Genomic DNA, 15,043 nt, shown 5'->3' on the forward strand with positions numbered 1-15,043 from the left:
TATGGTTAGACCAATCATGACTGTACTGGAGAATTGTACCTGCATTTCAGTGGGATGTGAGGAGAAACACTGCACTTGTCTGGACGCGTGCGTTCCTCTCAGTATGAGAGACTGTCGGCTGGTCTGACCTTCGACACACGATACGTCCACGCGCTGGAGTGAATGGATGTAAAACTGCCAGATCTGCAGAGGCTTGGACATGTAAGGCGTGCTGTAGATATAAAAAGAAAAATAAATATGCTGATGGGATTATATAATAATTATAATTTGGGGCTAATCATCCTTACTCGCAGCTGAGAAGCTGAAATTGCGAAGGACGCGGCTACAACGTGGTCGAGCTGAAGGCATGTAAGACGCCTTAGGCAGCCGCCATACGAACCATGTCCGACCAAGGAGCACAGCCAGAGATTGAAAGTGTAGATTTTTCCGGAGGGAGGAAAACCGGAGAGCCCGGAGAAAAACTCTCGTGACACAGGAGAGAATCAACGCACAACTCTACTCACATATGGTCCGAGCCAGGAATCGAATCGGGCCACAGTGGTGAGAGGCAAAGCTTTACGCACTAGCCACACATGCAATTATAGGCTGAGGGATTTGAAGTGTTATTACATGTAGCTGTGTCATAGACAAAGTCACTACACAACAAACAGCACTGTGGAGAGCAGTGAAGCGTGACTGAATCTGCATGCTTGCCCTGAGCTTAACCACACACAAGAATTGTGCAGGGATTTGACATGTTATCTGTACTCAACAAAAGATTATAATAATAATAATAATTGTGCTTTAAAGCGCTTTTCATCGTTCAAACCCAAGCATCTTCGTACATGAGTCAAACGCCGTAACCACTGGACCATGGCATTCTATTATCTCAAAGGAATTTGAAGTGTGGGTGCTAACTCTATAGGCAAAAGTGGTTTTGCAAAACTTTGAGGGTTGTGAAGTGAAGAAGACTAGGAAGGCTAATACTGGTGACATTTTTCTGGGGAAGGAAGGGTCATAACTTACGAGTATATCAGGATCAACATCTTCTTGACCGAGGGTGACGGACCGCACGCAACTTTGAGGAAGACATCTTGCGGTTCGCCAGCCGGCTGCAAGAAACGTATGCAACAGGAAGCAACCTTTCAATTTTGTTAAATAAAAGAATGCTGTGCTGACAAAAACAGGTGCTGTATTAAATACATTCCGAGGACTGCAACATACAGAGAGAACAACAGATTCTTTGTCGTCCTCGAACGTAAATTTTTTTGTTGAGAATGTACATTTGTTTTGTTGAGAACGGTCCTCCAATGTAAGTCTGTGTGCTTAGTCTATGGGAGATTGTTATATTATAGGAACAAAGGGAAAGACAATGCCTTGTCCTCGAATGTAATGGTAAAACGTGACTGCTTGCAACGCTGAGTATCAAATCCAAAGACTTTGCTATTATTTATGAAATGTACGGATCAAATCTAAATACACAATTTTGCTGACAAATTTTTTCAATTTAGATTTTTGTCCACACTTACTACCGCTTTGGTGTCACAGATGACGTTTTCATCGCTGCATTTGACGAACAGCTGGCCCAGGGCCCCGACACCATGCTGTATACCTGCAAAAATACAAGAAAAAGGTTTCTCATTTCGGTTTTTGCCCTACGTCATATAAGTTTTTTTAAAGTAAAGTTACAACTTTAGTTATGATGGATCTTTAACTCTAACCTAACTCAACCCATCAAACCCCAACGGCATGTTTTGTTGGAATCTGTTAGGATGGGTACAGTAGCCCTAAACTGACAGTCTTTTACATTGGGTTGGCACACCTCCAGAAACAAAGTCAGAAATATGTGTTTGCAGTTTCCCATATGTGATGCAATCAAGCTAAATGAGTCGTTTGGCGACCCTGGTCAAATTTTTTTTTTACAGATTTGAAGAGGGCACAATCTCAGCATTACTGCTGTGAAAACCGCATGCTGGTACCATCTTCAGTTCAAAAATTATGGAAGTCGGAACACCAAGAGATGTGATGAAGTGATGTGATGAAGTGGCCCTATTTTGGCCTGAATCTCCAATAAAAATTCCTGACAAATGGCTCATTTAGCTTGATCGCATCGAATATGGAGTTGGAATTTGCCAGGATGGGTATGGTTCCTAGTAAATCATGCAAGGTTATATACAACATTGGCTTTTTCTGTAACTTTCACTATATGAATATTTATAGAATTCCGCTCAAAACGTTCTGAACTGGAGCGCGCTATTTAAAACCACTTTTTAAAACTGTATAAATGCCTGCAAATGAAAGCAAGCAAATTTATTTTTTACAGGACATAATATTCTTTAAAATTTTGCTTGGAAAAGAAAATCGCAATTTTGAAAAAGCAAATTTACACCAGCTTTAAGAAGGCAAGGGAAAAAAAAATACCTGCGATGGAGTGGAATGGCGGCAACCTGATGGACTTTTTTAGGAAGGATTGCTCAGGATGATGGAATCGGAACGTTTGATTGATGACATGAGGCTGAGGTTCCACATTGAGAGAGAGAATGGCGATAGGTTTGCTGTCCTGTGTCTTGAAGTAGATCTGTCGCAATAAAATAACATCAAAAACATGAAAACAGTTTATACATGTATGTACAAGATGGTGAACTAAGTTTAAATTTTCACTATTAGAGGCATATAGGATCATTTGCATTTATCCCAAAAGTAACCTACCGAATTATTACCAGAAAGCTTACTTGGATTAAAGATCGTATTGGTACTAAACACCCCATGAAATTATTCCATCTGGCTTGCTGTCATTTAGAAGAAACAAGAAATGTAGGTGATTTCCAACGATCAGTCAATTGACTGATTTTTGGAAATAAAGAGTGCTATTGACGAAATCGTGTTTCGTGATAAGAAGGTTGTGCACGGTTTTTCACTGTTTTCTCGAAAGGTGTAATATCCACTGAGCTGAAACTTCAACAGGTTATGTTTTTAACATTCTTTGGTTGATTTTCAGTGGTGTTATTATTGGAAACAAATATGCATAAAAAAGGAAATGATCCTATAGTGGCATCGACCGACCAGAATTAGAAGCTTTTACCACGGTGGTGTCACGCTCATGCGCATGCTGCACGTGTTCTTAAAGACGAGGCGCACGCGTATTTTGGTATTCCTATTGGTCCAAGGAGCCCGGAGTGCATGCGTACTACCTGAGCGTGACTCGCGCAAGCCTTGTACCACTGCAGAACATGGCTGCCGACAGATTTAAGAAAACTTCATAGTGCCTGCTTTATAACATGTTTGAACCATGATTTGTTTCACAACAAGAAGGTTTTTGAAAATTAAAGAAAAAATACATGTACATGTTCACAATATTTACCTTGATATTTCTAGACTCCAAAGCAAGATCGACTTTTTTCTCTTCCGGTAAAGTCTGCATCTTAAAATACGGTTTGGAAGTAACTTGAGGTCCCTGCAAGGAAATACAACAAAACAATAATTATTCGTAACATTCATGTTAAGATTTGGACACGATTTATACAGAAAAAAATGAGCTAAAACACCTGCAAATTTTGATAAAAACCAGCTAACTTCCTGAAAATGTTTCAAATAAACCACAATAAGAAACTGACAAAGTGCATTATAATAATTTATAAGTTGAACAATCAAATTGACTGGAGCGGGGTTTGAACCGGCAACCTTCGGATTATTGTACGGACGCTCAAAATACTGAGCTCTTCCAGTTTCAGGGTCATAGTTTAGGATGTATTTAACTGGTACCCAAAAGAGAGAATCACAAAGCAGACTTCAATCCTAAAAAGCCTTAAAAAATTATTTTTAAATAATTATATTCTGAATCACTAATGCAACAATGTGTGAAAAGACTATCACTGAATTCTACACTTATAGTAAAGCCCGGTTCATAGTTCACGCGAATGTGAATGCGAAATGATTTTGACGTCGTGAAACATTTGCTGCGAAATTCACCCGAGTTGAAATATGTTCAACTTTTATGAATTCGCAGTGCAAATACTTGCCACGACGTCACAAATTCGCGTTCGCTTTCGCGCCAAGTATGAACTGGCCTTTAGGAGGGATCAAATGAAAGTTTTCACTGTTTCACAGCCCCATAGGTTTGTGCACAAATTGCCTGGTTTGTCGTCTATACCCAGAATGTATTGCGAATATCAAAAATATCTATTTACCTGGGGTTGTACAGAATGACTGGCCTTGAAGCTGCGATACTTGAAGGGGATATTCACAGTCTCTTTGGGTCGGAGGAACAACTGGAGGCCTGACCCGTTCACGTTTTCTTTGTTCTGTTCGGTGAACATGTTTTCCTCGACTGCTGTGTAGGTTTCGAACAGCTGCTTGTAATGCCTCCATTCTCTGGGATCCGTGATGATGCTGACAAGTTAATTACAAAAAAATATTGGGTTATTAATTATCTTCAAGCGAACTTGAATCCTCCGTCCTGATTGGTCGATTCAAGGCAACAACAGTGCAGGATTTCAAGCAAACCAGGTGAAAAAGAAGAACAGTAGGATCAAAATATACAAAAAGGACAAAAGTAGGACTTTGGAGGACAATAGCAGGATAAAAGTCGGACCTTTGCGGGCTTTCAGGAGTAGTTTTGTCCACAGCATCATGAGCCTCATTTGGCATGTTCTGTACTCACAACACTTGTGCTCCATCCTCAACTAAGCTCTTGGAAGTACAGGTGCAGTACTCCTGCGCCCAAGCCCTTCATTGTGTGATTTACATGACAGTGTGTAACACTGTTATGAAAAATAATCAATACGATTTCATTTTTTTGATGTGTGGTAAGAAAAATTAGGAATTTCAAGAAAAAGTAGGAAAAGTAGGAGCAAGGTAAAAAAATAGGAAAACGTAGGAAAAGTAGGAACATCGTGGGTTCCACAGAAATTGTTCGCAATAGCGATCATTCGGTTAAGTGATTTTTAGCTGCCAGTGCTCTGATACCGACTTTTCAATTAAAATAGTGCCCTTTGGTGCCTATTAAAGAGCGCCCTCTCTCAGCTTCCTGTCCCCATTACTTTGGAACTTTGTATTTTGCCATTCAAGTATCATGGAGAATAACTTCAAATGATTTATTTGTTGGGTAGGTAGTTTGCTATTCATAATCACTCTTGGAGGACGACTGCATTAAGGAGTGCATCAGAATTATAAAATCATAGATGTCAGATGTAACAGGGACAGGAAAAAAAAAGTGGACCCCAAATTTATAGAATAACTTTTTACTGACCTCAATTCTGGATCATCCCATTCTATATGAATGGTGTGCTGTACATTGTATGGATTCCGCAAAACATACTCCCAAAACTCAGCTTCACCAAACGAAGGATGGATTGTGTGTTCAGTAGTAATAGCTGTCTGAAGCATCGATAGAATTCCTTCTTTCTTGGTTCGATCCCTGAAAGTAAAATGTTAGTAATCAAACCGAAATTCCGGAGGTTGTAGGTTCGAATCCCGCTCCAGTTAATTTCTCTATTCAATTTTAAAATTCTTATAATACACCTAGTCAGTTTTTCTTTTTAGTTTACTTTTAATCCCAAGTTAACGATGAAGTTGAAGAAATTTACTGGAGCAGGGTTTGAACTGCGACTTTCGGATTGCCGTTCCGGTGCTCTACCAACTGAGCTATCCAGCCTTATGTTGGCGGTTCCCCAGTTTGTCAATATCTTTCTTTGTTCAAGGGGCGCTAGTCAGAAGCCATAAAACTTGTATCACATTAATAGCAAATTACAGAACATGACAAATATTTTAAAAAAAAATTCACTTGCTCTTACCGATACAGCTCCATTGTCTTCAGATCTCTGGTTCGGTGCACCTTCTCTTCTTTCTTCAACTAGAAAAGAAAATAAGCAAATATTAATAATACACAACCTACAAACTTTATCATAGCAATGAATCTGTCAATACGTGAAGTACTTGGTCTCGTACTCATACGTTAGAACATTTTTTTTTTACTCACTGTACTCCGGAAAATGTACTAACCCCCAAAATTGGCTGTACTACTTGAAAATGTACTGAAACTCATACTAACATTCATTAAGACAAGATAAGTTTGCGGTAGCACCATGTCAATAAATCTCTTTTGTGAGTATGTGTGGTTCTGAAAAAGAACCGGAGGGACTCAACGTCAGCATACTATTCGAAACGTTGAGTCCCTCCGGTTCTTTTTCAGAACCACACATACTCACAAAAGAGAGATTTATTCACATGGTGCTACCGCAAACTTATCTTGTCTTAGTATCTTTCCACCATGCAAACCTTCAAATCTCAACATTCAATTAACACAATTCGAAATGGAATTTCAAATTAATATATATATGTATATGCAGGAAAAGAACCCCATTTCTAATATACGTTTAATGACCTGAGTGTAACTGTGATAATATTAATACGATCTGCATCAGTTGGCGCTAAAAAAAAAATCAAGCCCCAAAGAGTAAAATTCAACTTTGGCTACGTGATGGAACGTGTTCCTGACAGGCAGGAATCAATTGCAGTCAACCTGTGTGAAGTTACGACGTCATGTGTGCCTCCGGATCATCTAATTTTATTGTAAATCGGCATCGTGTTGTGGGTGACAATTGCAAGGTTGCCATTATACTGTGCCAGATGATGCTTGTTCAACACTAATCACTCGATTTCTCATTTTTGTGACTTGAGCCTGACTTTTCTTCTTGATACCGAAGGTTCGGTCGTTCTGCAAGCAAATCGCAGGTTGACCTGAAGCCGGCTTAACGTACCAGCAAACTTTGGCTGAGTCCCTTTCTCTGTGCGTCGTCAGCCTGCGCTTGTCTTAAAGCTTCCATTCTCGCCAGCTTTCGTTGTCTCTTATAATCGCCTTCCCTCTGCATTGTCGGGGACGCGTTCTCACTCGGTCCCGTGCGTGTCGCAAGCAAGGCTGACGCGAGGTCGCGATCAGCTGCTGCCATGTGGGAAGCGACGTAGCTACGCTTCTGCTTCAAATTAGCCAGTCCAAGACCTACAATTGTAAATAAAATAAAATTCATCATGGGATCACTTCTGTGATAAATGCAAATGATTCTATATGCCTTTAACCCTAACCTTCCCAAATCCTCCAAAATCCTCTTTGCGAAATGGAGGATTCTGCAGGATTAAGGCTACATGTCAAAAATGTGTGGCTGATTTTGGAGGATGCACTGTGTCAAGGTCTTAGGTCGGACCTTGTGTTGTTTATGCTCAGCCGTACGTGCATAAATTCAGGTCTGGATTATATTTGAAATCCGCCGCACTGCTCCAGGATGTCACTTGCTCTGCCTCAACATATTGACGGCGATTGCTGGAGGATTTTGCAGGATTGAGGCAGTGGTCACCCCTCCGAGGACCACATTCAAGAAATAATGGAGCATTTTGCAGGATTGAGGCTGCATGCTATTTTAACATGGAGGTAATTGGAGGATTTTGCAAGACTGAGGTTGAATCCTAGCAAAAATACCTAGGGAGTTAAGGTTAATGATCTTTCTAATTAGATGACCACCACAAAATGATTCTTTAAATGATTAAACAACACAAGTCTTCTAATACTTATTTGCCGAAGACTTTACCACTTGGTCTGGAATTGAGATTGACGCTTCCTCCTAGAAAAGCACCGCTGTCGTCCTCTTGCACCACCACCTTTGAATCATGAGGATGCATTGTCGTTGCCTTGACGACCTTCACGTCTACGGGATGACCGATGTTCGCTAATCTCAGATGAAGGTGTCCCTTTAAGATGGATCTGATTCCGACAGGACGTACACTGCCACTTCTTGCCTGAATCCAAAAAAGAATTTCTCATCTCAAAAATACTACAAAAATTTATATCTGTCACCACGATATGAGCTGTTTGTGTATAATTTATGTTCGGTCATGAAACAGTGGTTCAATCACCTCTGTCCTCCAATTTGAAAACAGAATGGTGCGGCATCATTAAAAATCTGGGACAGGTAACAAGAGCAATTCCTTTACTTCAAACGCAAAGCTGTGAGAGTCTTGAATCAACCTTGATAAGTTGAGCCATGGCAGGCTCCACGACAATCAATATTTGTCAGTAACATAGTTCATTTTTAGTTGCTGCGCCACAACTTACGCCACCTTAAATGATTGCGTAAGTCACGCCACAATTTGTTGTACTGTGAAAATCTCGCGAAATGTTGTGCGGCGTGAAATCTTGCGCAACTTACACAATAAATTAAGGCGCAAGTGGAGTTACGCCATTGCACATGATACTGGTCACATGATACTGGTCACATGATACTGGTCACATGACACTGTATTCAGACAATTAACTGAAGTGTTTTGCGCTACAGAATACTGGCAGGTGACAAGAATAGCGAGTGATATTTTTTGCACTCACCAAGTCCCCAGTCATGACGTTGGTGTCCTCACCGTACTCCGTTGTGATAACGTCCAGCTCATGGGTCACCTGTACAGCTTCACGACTGCAACGTAGGAGATGCTAACGAAAGTAGAAACATAGGACAATATGTCATCAAAGTAACAAGAGGTTACAGAAGTTGAAGAAAATGGAGTAATTTTGGAAATAAAGAGTGCTACGGACAAAATCGTGTGTCGTTATCAAAAGGTTGAGCATGTTTTTTCTTTGTTTTCTCGAAAAAGGTAATATCCACCGAGCCGAAACTTCACCAGGTTTGGTTTTGAGCTTCTTCTTTGGATTTTTGAGTGGTGTTATTATTGGAAATGAACAAGCAAATGATCCTATATGCCTTTTATCACATTAAGTGCATATGCCATGCAGTTGCAATTACCATGTGGTATCAATTAACATTAAGGGGAATATACAACATTTGCAAACATCAAAAAACAAACTTACCAAATTATTTTGAAATACCTTACTGAATTAATAGTGAATGACAGTCTAAAGCATCCTGTAAAATCATAGCACCTGGTGTGCTGTTATTTTTAAGAAAAGTGGTATGTGTATCAATTTCCAATACTGGTTGCTGACCAGTGTCGGAAAAACTGACTTTCCCCCCCCCCCAATACTGCCCCCAATTTACCACATTTAGTTAGTATGCATTTTGTTTGCAATCGATTACACAACTATGAACGGGTACAAGCCAGCTAGACTGGTTCCCTGACCTTACAATTTCCTGACGTCTATAAATTGCTCCGTTTCATCATATTTGTGGGAACCAGACTACATGATTGTTTTTCTTGGTTTTTCCAGTATCTATGAACACAAAACTTCAAACAAGCCGGTGTAACAATATGTGCTATTAAATACTTATCCCGAAATAACAGCAAAAGCAAATGTTGTATATTCCCTTTAAAAAAGAAAGTATTAAACACAATTTAGCATAAAAATTACTGTAGGTTTAGAATGAGGAACTGAGCGATCTCCAAAGGTAGTGGTGTGTAGTACAGATTTTGCAATATATAGAGTCGCTGTGAAAAATTACCATTTTCAATGTTATTTTCACAAGTGGCTTATTGATGTCGTTCGCGTTTACCTTAAGTTCAACCGCGCATGAGCCGATGAGTAGCAATGAGTCACCGTCCCATACATCAATGTGCAGCGTTTGCTGGTACAGATACTTGACGAAGAGTTTATTCTCGCCAGGCTTCAAGAAGCTAGGGTCCACATTGTAGCGAACCTGAAAAATGACAGGGGTTACAATTGGGCATCAAATGTCTGGCTTGGAACAGAAAACAAATCATCAAACACTGCGTTGTATTTGACTATCTGAATTTGGATTTGGTCGAATATTAGAAAAATTCCAGTTTCAAACACTGTCTGTGCCAGTTTGGTATTAAAAATATGCCACTGATCAGTTTATGCATGCACTTTTCAAAAATGGTTAAATTAATGAGCTTTAATAAAATATTCAGATCATGTAAAATATTCAGATCATAATCACTATATTTTTCACGGTTGCTGACAAGCCGATACTTGAAAGATTTTAAAAATAGAGTTTGTATTCTTTAAAGTTGCATATCATGGGCTATTCGAGATAGATATTTTTCTCATAATGAATTTTCAATTTGTGTATGTTTTATTTTAAAACACCCCCCCAACAAAACCTATTCAATAAGTAAATGGTGGATTTTGTTCGTACAATATCTCAATCAAAAGTGAAAAACTTTTGTATTGCTAGGAAAAAAACACTTGAAAACACAAATCTATTTTTGTAGGTGAAAGTCAAAAATAGCACAGGGAATGCATCTCGCAAATCATGCATGTAAACTGATTGTCGACAAAACTGTGGCATTTGATCCCCCAAAAAGCACCTTACTTTTACAATGTTTTTCTTTATCTTCTCAAGACTTGTAACATATTTCAAAAAGTCAGTCAGTCAGTCACAAAGAAGACACTAGGCAGGCCCTCTGGGACCAGCAAAAATAAACATTATTCTGTTTTTCATAAATATAACTTCTACAACAAAAAGAAGAATATTTTTTTACCATCCAGCCGGGTATTTCTTCCGTTTTTGCCTCTTCGTTACTCATCTTCCTCAACACGCACGGTAAACTCTGCGAGTCGGCGGTCAAGTTCCCCTCCACGTCCCCAAGAAGCATCCTGCGCCAAAAAGATCGGAGAAAAGGAACGGCAAGATTACAATGTTGTCTGAATCTACTTGCTTAACCAATTAACGCAGGAGGACGTGTAACAGGATCTGGCGATACAGGACGAGTCAAAAAAAAGGGAACCCAAATGGTGCCCCCTATTTTTTTAAAAAAAAGTTCTGCATGTAGAGCTTTCCAGATCTAGGATATGAAAGCCCAATTAATAAGCTTTCTTTTAGTGAAAGAATCATTCAAATCGCTGTACTTTTCCAGTTATGGAATTTTGAACACAAACACCGTTTTTAAACCTTGTCCTCGGATCTTGTTAGTAGCCATCACTATCATCCTCATATTTTTGAGGACACGAGATTTGATGAGCCTTTGACTTGAAGTTGAGTCGAGTCATTTGCCTGTAATGACTCAAGTGGCGTTGAGTCAACAAAACTTGCTACTCAAATCAGACTCGAATAGAATCATTGACTCGACTGAGTCATTAAAACTCCACATATTAACCCTAACTCCCATTTTTGCTAGGATGCAAACTCAATCCTGCAAAATCCTCCAACTGCCTCCATGTAAAAATTGCATACAGCCTCAATCCTCCAAAATCATCTGTTATTTCTTGAATGTGGTCCTTGGAGGGGTGACCACTGCCTCAATCCTGCAAAATCCTCCAGCAATCACTGTCAATATGTTGAGGCAGAGCCAGTGACATCCTGGAGCAGTACGGAGGATTTCAAGTATAATCTAGGCCTAAATTTATGCACAGCTGAGCATAAACAACACAAGGTCCGGCCCAAGACCTTGACACAGTGCATCCTCCCAAATCAGCCACACACTTTTGCCATTTATCCTCAATCCTGCAAAATCCTCTTTTTTGCAAAGAGGATTTTTGAGGATTTGGGAAGTTCAGGGTTAATATGCACTCACCTCTCAGTTGTGACAGGTGGATATCTGTAAAACTGGAAAGTGAAGAACAACGTCCTGGGAGAATTGGGAAGTGCTGTCTGTTGAAAATTAAGCACCCTAAAACAAAATAGGTCATAAATATAATAAATTAAGTGAATTGAAACGATGAACATAATTAAAGCATTACAAATGCAAAGAGTGGAAAACGTTCACCGACCTGTATGTAATTCACAAACCGCATGATTGAAAATATTTCAAATTTGGGCTTTGGAGTTTTCTTCACATGACCGCATGATTTGAGCAAATTTTAGCAAATTCATTTCTGCATTGTTTTAAATGCAAACTGGGACAAAAATTTTGAAAAAAAATCAAGCTCTCCGAAGGTTTGTGCATAAATATGCGTGTGCTATTAAAGGATGTAACGTTTACACATCAAACAAAAACGATTCTAAATCTGTTTAAAGGTATAGTCCATCATTTGCAGCCATCCGAAAAGTAACTGGCGTAATTATTGTTGAAAAACAAACTTGGTTGAAAGATAGTAAGGGGACTAAACTCCCCGTGAAATTATTCTTTCTGGGAAGCTGTCATTTTGAAGTTATCAACGAAAGAAGGCATTTCCAACGGTGATTCTTAAGAAGCACCGTAGGAAAATTTACATTAGTAGTTCGTTTTGTTATTCAGCGCAGCGCACAAGTATTGGAATGACGCACACGCGCGCGCGGTTGTTATAATTCGTCGGATCAGTGCGCGACGTCGCGTATAGCTGCAATTCAAAACAATTCAAAACATGATTCAGTAACTTTGGATTTGAAATTGAGATCTTAGAATGCTGTTTTTCTCGGAATGTACAGCTGAAGCTTAGCTGAAACTTCATCAGGTTAGTTGCTCAGTATTCTTCATTAGATTTTGAACTCTTTTGTTGCTTCAAACGAACAAAATGCACAAATTACAAATGATGGACTGTAGCTTTAATTCGTCTAACATTACATCGACCATGTCATGTTGTACATTAAGGCCTCAGCTAGAGTTGTACCAAATATATAAAATTTGCTTTGGCTACAAGTATTTTATTTTGTTTCAAATTGGTCTTAGGCTCAGTCTGAATGTATTGTCCGTACCGATGAAATTGACCTATCGCGGTAGAATCACGTTAGAATCGCGTCAGCGCAGCTTGTGGTATATTGTCCAATTACATGATATACAAATGGACGCGGCACGTGCAAAATCTGAGACAAACAAAACTTAGTGTACATAAATTCCATTGGGTTGTCTAAGGGGCGTGGCTAACTCGCAAACGGCGATAGGTCAATTGCCTTGTGGTTGAAACTTACCTTGAGAAGGCTAGAAGTTGTACAATGATCTCGTTGCATTGTAGAGGATCCGTACTCTCCTTGTGCGGATTGAGACTGATTTGATCGGTGGGGTCGATCACCTCTGCGACCTCACCGTTCCTGTCTCGAAGATCAGCGAACCCCGCTTGGCTCAGACGCGCAAATGATGCTCGACTCAATGCATGGCCACTGTGGATATTATATCAAACACCTGACATAAGAAAAGCTTATACACAATCAAGGTTCAAAAGTTTAAGATTTAAGATCAACTGTTCATGGTTTCTTTTACGTTTAACCCTCAAACGTCTTGCTTTAGATTGATATTTGTGCACCAAAACAAAAGATAATCACTTTCGAATGAGACATTGAACGAGAAGTGCAGATGCCAGAAATGCTCAGTATTAAAAACACATCATTCATAAACCTTGTCTGAGTATCACCCATTATTCAAAGAACCCAGTCTCCTGTCTAACGTCTGATATATCTAAGCATGCAGATTTATGTGATCTCGCGCCTCAGCCAATCGGAGTCGACTTTACTAAATTGTGACGTCAATTCATTCCCAAATCAGGACTAAATGTTTGATTGGTCAATTCAAATGCAGTATTTTGTAATACAACGGCCAGGCACAGATCTATAAAACCGAGACAAGCTTTGCGCGTACCGCGTAACATAATACAGAGCGCATGACTACAGCCTTTGTTTGCTGTGTCTAGGTTTTTTTGTATCCATATGACGTGACAACTGGTGAATGACCGAAGACCCGATATAGAAAGCGCCCGCTTATTGGTCAAAATCTAGAGGTCAAGAGGAATTTGTCTTGCATAATAAATCAGCGAATCTGCTCACAAATCATAGACTATTACGTAAACTATCATAAACCAATGCAAACTTAAATTGAATGACTCAAACCAACTACCTTGACATGTACGGTCCCACAGGCATAATGGGTGCATGGACTGGCGTAAATGGCAGCTCTTCGAGATCACCGGGGCCACCACCGCTACCAACAGGGGTGGCAACCTTGGAAATAAAGCAATAAAGTTGGAATTAGACATGTCTACACGTACTCATTAGGGATGGGACTTTGCGTTTAGTTTTGTAACATTTAGTACTCCACTCTACAAAAGAGATCGCTCATTAAGGAGTGTCCTTTCTAGTGTGTAACAATTTGGGCGTTTCACAATGCAGTGCGCCACTAAGAGTTTGCCACAAAGAGTTAATTTTTCCCAGTGCATTGTGGGAGATGGTCAACAAATTGACAGCGCGGGACATATGAAATTGTTAGTTTTTCTGGTCAGTAGTTTCGTAAGCGTATGATTTGAGTATCTGTTTGCCATTTTCTTTGCTTTTGAAACCGGGTGGCTTTTGTAAGGCGGCAGAACGCTATGCCCCAATCTATAACAAATTAGCTCAAGTTGTCTACTGACACTCATTCAAGTGGGCCATGTTTTGTCGACTGTAAACTTGAAAAATTAACTCTCCATGGCAAACTCTTGGTGGCGCACTGCAATGTGAATCGCCCGAATTACAATTACCTTTTTTGATGAATCTATCCGATAAAATCATTTTGTTATGCTGTGAATTGTTCCAAATGTAACCTGTTGAAGTTTCAGCTCATTAGATATTACGCTTTTTGCGCAAACAGTGAAAACCACGCCCAAATTTTGATCACGAAACACGATTTTACCTATAGCACTATCTATTTCCAAAATTCAGTCAATTGACTGATCGTTGGAAATCACCTACATTCCTTCGCAATGCCAGCAAGCCAGACGGAATCATTTCACAGGGTGTTTAGTACCAGTACGATCTTGAATCCAAGTAAGCCTTTTGATAATAGTTTGATAGGTTACTTTTGTGATAAATGCAAATGATACTATATGCCTTTAAAGCAAACGTACCTCCATATGTTTGATTTCCATTGGGTATGCGGACGGAGGCAAGGCATGCAATGTCGTGGGATATTGCTGCTGAATACTGACGTGTTGAGGTCCTGCGGACTGGTTGGTGTTGAGTTGGTTCATAGCAGGGTATGGCCGTTGAAGGCTCATGGGTTGAGATGGAAAACCACTATACAAAGGTATAAATAATTAAGGGAATAAACATGCGCTTGGAAGGTTTGAAACAAGTACGTTTAATACCAGCTAGGGGACTTGACACGGATAAAAGTGTGGGCCATTATCTGCGACTAGGTCCCTAGCCAGCTTTAAACGTACTTGTGAAATCCTAACCTTCCCAAATCCTCCAAAATCCTCTTTGCCAAATGGAGGATTGTG

General features: G+C 39.8%; 1 protein-coding gene across 1 annotated transcript in view; it reads right to left on the minus strand.

Annotated features, from left to right (window-relative positions):
• The window catches only part of LOC119731777 (nephrocystin-4-like), a 31,107-nt gene that overhangs the window by 4,630 nt on the left and 11,434 nt on the right, over positions 1-15,043 (minus strand). Inside the window, exons 12-28 of the mRNA XM_038205041.1 lie at positions 14,669-14,837; positions 13,684-13,787; positions 12,765-12,953; positions 11,452-11,547; positions 10,420-10,534; positions 9,468-9,611; positions 8,351-8,452; positions 7,560-7,767; positions 6,738-6,976; positions 5,772-5,830; positions 5,228-5,395; positions 4,167-4,368; positions 3,341-3,433; positions 2,401-2,557; positions 1,509-1,591; positions 1,006-1,091; positions 40-211 (exon numbers count right to left, since the gene is read on the minus strand). Of these exons, the coding sequence (XP_038060969.1) occupies positions 40-211; positions 1,006-1,091; positions 1,509-1,591; positions 2,401-2,557; positions 3,341-3,433; positions 4,167-4,368; positions 5,228-5,395; positions 5,772-5,830; positions 6,738-6,976; positions 7,560-7,767; positions 8,351-8,452; positions 9,468-9,611; positions 10,420-10,534; positions 11,452-11,547; positions 12,765-12,953; positions 13,684-13,787; positions 14,669-14,837 (2,386 nt within the window). The remainder of the gene's footprint in view (positions 1-39; positions 212-1,005; positions 1,092-1,508; positions 1,592-2,400; positions 2,558-3,340; positions 3,434-4,166; positions 4,369-5,227; positions 5,396-5,771; positions 5,831-6,737; positions 6,977-7,559; positions 7,768-8,350; positions 8,453-9,467; positions 9,612-10,419; positions 10,535-11,451; positions 11,548-12,764; positions 12,954-13,683; positions 13,788-14,668; positions 14,838-15,043) is intronic.

This window comes from Patiria miniata, unplaced genomic scaffold, assembly GCF_015706575.1.
Source record: "Patiria miniata isolate m_02_andy unplaced genomic scaffold, ASM1570657v1 HiC_scaffold_24, whole genome shotgun sequence".
Classification (NCBI taxonomy): Eukaryota; Metazoa; Echinodermata; class Asteroidea; order Valvatida; family Asterinidae; genus Patiria; species Patiria miniata.